Below are 4,656 nucleotides of genomic sequence, written 5' to 3'. Positions count from 1 at the left end.
TGCAGAACACCTAAGGGAAGAAGTGTGAGTGAACACTGAGACCTGCACCTGTAGGATCCAATTAGAGTCTAAATTTCACAGGAGGGTAAATGGGCGCTATGGAGGCAGAGATGAAAAGGCAAAATTCTTACCAGGAATTTGCAAATCCGATCTGGATTCACTGACTTAAAGGGTAGCCTAAGATTGGCGATATCACAAAAACATACAAAATCCAGAATTTTCTGAAAGAAGTCAGCCCCAGAGCCTAATGTATCTTCTTCACGTTACTCAGGTGAAAAATGAAGCTATAGTTTTCTCCTCACTTCAAGGATAAATCTGTATCAAATCCATGGATACATCTTCATGAAATCCATGGAATGGTCCACCTGGCTTCTGTGTGTTTCATTGCATTTAAAGTTAACCTCAAAACTCAAGCTGTAACCATACATGATTTTGAATTCTATTTAACAAAGTGTTTAGGGTAAGTATACCGATGTCAGAAATTTACTTTGAAATCCATTCAGAAAAATAAGATTAATTGACCAATGTTGGTGTATCTGGATGACAGATATATGACTAGTATGATACTATGACATGAATAGGGTCTGGGCAATGCGTACATGTGTGTTTACTGTAAAATTTGTGCAAGTTCAATGTGACTGAAAGATTTAATAAATAAATACAGCAACAATCATCCTACAATATAAAGAGAAAAACTGCAACGAGCCAAGATCTCCCTCCCTCCACTTATAAATAATTCCAAACCTGTTTATTTTTTATGTCAAGGAGAGGAAAAAAAAATCTTGAAGATTCAAGGGATAAAACCGGCAATAACACTTTAATATAGATTTGTGGAAATCTGGTCCTTGCAGCCAGAACACACATTTATCAGTCATAAATAAAGCACGCAGAAACCATAAATTAATCAGACCCGAGACCTGGATTTCACCATGTCAAGAATGGGAATGCATTTTTTTTTCTTTTTCTTGGTCATGTACATAGACCCTTACATAATTTTCCCCCTCTTTTTAAACAATAGTACAACTCTCTGGTTCTCTGATAAAACTACATGGTTTTACATGGAGTCATTCACAAAAGTTTGTTGCTTTTTGTTTTGTTTTATAAAGTAAGACTTCCCTGCAACACAGCAATGGAGAGAACAACAACAAAAAGTCAGATTTTGCAGGTGCTTAAAGAAGCAGGTGTCTACACAGTAGTGGAAATAGAGGTTTTTTTTTTTTCTTTCCTCTTTTCTTTTATTGACTGTTCATTTCCCCCCTTTTCCCTCCTTACATAGCATGGGTGATATCAGCGTGACCCATCTGTTCCGGAGGGAAGAGCTGCAGAGGGTGCGGACAGAAAGCTTGTTCTGTGGTTGGGGGGGGGGGGCGCATAGTGGATTTCCTCTCCCTTGCATCTCTCCAACACCCCTTCCTCAGAGTCTCCATCCCTCCTTGCTCTTTCTCTTGTCCTAGTCTGGGCAAGAACGGCCTGCAGGGCTTTCCTTAGGAGGAGTTCATAATGGGTCGGGAGTACACCCCCTGGTAGTAGGAGGTGTCCGCAGCCAGGGGCGAGGCGTCCAGGCCCGCTTTGTTCGTGACCGGACCCATGGCCAGACTTCCCGGCATGGGAGAACCGTAGCCGGGGTAGTGCATCACCTGTTCGTAGGCCTTGAGGTCCATTTTGTGGGGCTGGTGGTGGTGGTGGCTGTGATGATGCTGCTGCTCCGAGGACATGAGGTTGTTGATGGAGAAGGGGTGGTTGAAGGCGTAATGGTGCTCTGGCTTCAGGTGGGCCTCGGGGGGCAGGCCCGGGTGATGGGGAGGGCCCAGCAGGTGGGCCGCGGCCTGCTGTTGCTGCCCTGGCGAGGGCGCTGGCTCCGGGGGGCTCAGCGCCGCGGTCGGCGTCCCCTTCAGCTCCCCGAGGCTTCCTCGCTTGTGCTCCTGGCAGGGAGAAGCATTCGAGTGGGGCGACTCGGTGCCAGCCTGAGTCTCGGCGGCCGGTCCGGCAGCCTCCCCGAGCTGGCCCTGCGAGGCCTGGCCCCCCGCGGCAGCCTTCTTGCCACCGCCTGTGGCGCCCGAGGCTTCCTTTAGGGCCAGCTGCTTCTCGCATTTGAAGCGCTTCTGTCGGCGCAAGTAGCAACCGTTCTCGAACATGTTGCCGGAGTCGGGGTGCAGGGTCCAGAAGGAGCCCTTGCCGGGCTTGTCGGGTGAGCGGGGCACCTTGAGAAAGCAGTCGTTGAAGGAGAGCGAGTGGCGGATGGAGTTCTGCCAGCGCTGCTGATTCTGCCGGTAGAAGGGGAAGAGATCCATGATCCACTGGTAGATCTCGCTCAGGGTCAGCATCTTGTTGGGGCTCTGCTGGATGGCCATGGTGATGAGCGAGATGTAAGAGTAGGGCGGCTTGGCGTGTGTGTAACTGCGCCGATACGTCTTGGGGTCCCGTGCGCGGCTCAGGCCCGCCTGCCCGTACATGGGGCTCATGGAGTTCATGTTGGCATAGGGGGCCAGGCCGCCCATGGCCCCGGTTGCCTGCCCCCCGAGAGGGCTCAGGCTCGGGCTCAGGTGCGGTCCCATGCCCGCCACGCCAGCCGCCCCGGCCGTGGCGCCCATGCTGGCCATGGCGCCCGCCCCGGGGGACATGCCGGCCAGCGACGGACTCATGCCCGCGCCCACGTACGACGACATGTTCATGGAGCCCGCGCTCATGTTGCCGGAGCCGCTGCCCATGGCAGCCGCCGACATGCTCATGTACGTGTTCATGCCGTTCATCCCCAGGCCGGCGTTCATGTTGCTCACCGAGGAGTAGCCCTGCGGGGAGAGCCGGGGAGGGAGGCGCACAGAGTTAGCAGCGCAGCTGGAGCTCGCCCTGACCTTCCGCCCACCAGGCCCGTCCAGGCCCCCGCCGACAGCCAGGCCCCCGGGGAGCCCTCCCCCCGTTGGGTCCCCAGCCCCTGACACCCAGTCCATTTCGCCCGGAGCTCGCGGAGATCGCCCCGGGGAGGCGGGGAGCGCGCTGCTGCTGCTGCTTCGGGATGTGGCCGGTCTTAGCCCTCGGGCACCTCGCTCAGATTTTAAAGCGCATTTTAAAACAGGGAATCCCATGGAACTCGCCCCAAGTCAGGTCCCCTAAATATATCTCCCCATCTTAGAGTCTCCTTCTCCCTGATACCCCCGTCCGCTTACGGAGCGGGAGCCGCGGTTGCAGACGCGCCTCCCACCGCAGCGAGCGACCTGTGGGACGCCGCTGAGGGCTCCCCCGGCCGCCGCAGCGAGACTCTCCCAGGGTCCTCTCTGTTCAGTCTCCCCCCCAGGGACCCCCATTTTTTTTTTGTCCCAGGGGAGCGCATAGGAGTCTGGGACCCGTCGGAGGCACTGAATGGAGGGATCAGGGGGGACCGCGACCTGAAGCACGGGCGGCTGGGCTTTGCAGCCACAAACTTTCTTTCTCTTTGTCCCCAGGTCTTGACACTTTGTCTCTACCTCAGCCCCCAACTCTACCCGCTGTTTCCTCTCCAGCTCCCCACCCCCTCGCCGGCCGACCTCCCACCCCTCCCCAGCCGCGCGCTGCCAAACATAACTCTGTTAGGATAGTGCGTGGCTCGTCCACGAAGAGGATTTGGAGGCGCCGCAAGTCAATATTTGATCACAAAGTTAATATTATCTCAAGGCTAACAGTGTGTCGTATAAAAAAGAGACCCATTTGAGTCGAAGGAGGGTGGAAAAGCGGCTGCCCAGAGCGGCCGGGGGTGAGGGGCGGGTGCCGGCGAGGGGAGCGATCCTGAGGCTGGGGAAGGGAGCGGGCGCAGCCACCCCACTTCCCGCTGGAAAGGGCGAGTGCCTACCTCGGGCTCCGCATAGTAGCTGCTCCAGTCGGACGGCTCGTGCCCTTCCATCTTCACCGCGCCCAGCATACTGGAAGCCGAGTGCATGGCAGTTTAAAATTTAACAGCCACAACAAACGACCGGCGATCACCCCCCACCCCCACCCTCTTAAAAAAAAAAAAAAGTCAGCCAAGACACTGTCCCTCCCTCCCTCTCTCCCGCGCCCTCTCTCTCCCTCTCTCTCTCTTGCTCGCTCGCTCGCGCGCGCACACACACCCTCTCTCTCTCTCTCTCTCTCTCACTCTCTCTCTCTCACTCTCTCCCTTGGCCGGCCGGAGGGGAGAGTTGGAAATGGGCGGGAGGGTTGAATCTCGGAGGAGGGGGCCGAAGACGCGAGGAGGCCCAGACCCGAGTCCGACAGCAGGCGCGCTCGCCGCCCGCCGCCGGCCGCGGCCACCTCCACGCTCGCGGGCTGCCGGGTGGAGGCCGAGGCTGGCAGTGCCGAGCTGTCGGGAGGCGGCGGGAAGCGCGCGGCGCGGGGGCGGGTAGGGGGGGTGGAGAGGAGGAGGAGGTGCAGGAGGAGGTGTGGACCACGGAGCGGACAAGTGCCGCAGTGACGTGGGTGGCTGGTGATATAGCGCGGCACGCCGGCGCGGGCCTCCAATCCCCAGACCCCGGGCAGCCCATTTGAATAATCAGCTCACACCTAGGTGAGAGGGAGCCTGGGCCGGCGCCCCGCACCTGCCCCTCGGCTCCCCCGGCGCCCTCCCTGCTGCCGCGGCGCCCTGCGCGCCCAGCCGGGGCAGGCGCGAGCGGGCAGCGCGCGAGTGGGGTCGCGGGCGCCCGGTCCAGC

The 4,656-nt window shown here is 57.6% G+C and overlaps 1 protein-coding gene across 1 annotated transcript; it reads right to left on the bottom strand.

Moving 5' to 3' along the window:
- Positions 1-959: 959 nt before the first annotated feature.
- FOXA2 (forkhead box A2) lies at positions 960-4,036 on the bottom strand. The gene is made up of 2 exons (XM_037520978.1): positions 3,824-4,036; positions 960-2,789 (listed from the first exon to the last, which is right to left on the bottom strand). The coding sequence occupies exons 1-2, from the start codon at positions 3,908-3,910 to the stop codon at positions 1,485-1,487; spliced, it is 1,392 nt and encodes a 463-aa protein (XP_037376875.1). The 5' UTR covers positions 3,911-4,036; the 3' UTR covers positions 960-1,484.
- Positions 4,037-4,656: the final 620 nt, after the last annotated feature.

Source organism: Talpa occidentalis, unplaced genomic scaffold (genome assembly GCF_014898055.3).
Source record: "Talpa occidentalis isolate TD23 unplaced genomic scaffold, MPIMG_talOcc4v2.1 talOcc4.10, whole genome shotgun sequence".
Classification (NCBI taxonomy): domain Eukaryota; kingdom Metazoa; phylum Chordata; class Mammalia; order Eulipotyphla; family Talpidae; genus Talpa; species Talpa occidentalis.
The sequence above is the reverse complement of the archived record's forward strand: the minus strand, read 5'-3'. Positions and strand labels throughout refer to the sequence as shown.

Bases quoted from the DNA above. Each gene is read 5' to 3' on its own strand.
- FOXA2 (XM_037520978.1), bottom strand. From the start codon at position 3,910: ATGCACTCGGCTTCCAGTATGCTGGGCGCGGTGAAGATGGAAGGGCAC. The intron at 2,790-3,823 runs GTAGGCACTCGC...CTCTCCCCGCAG, and splicing joins GCTACTATGCGGAGCCCGAG to GGCTACTCCTCGGTGAGCAA.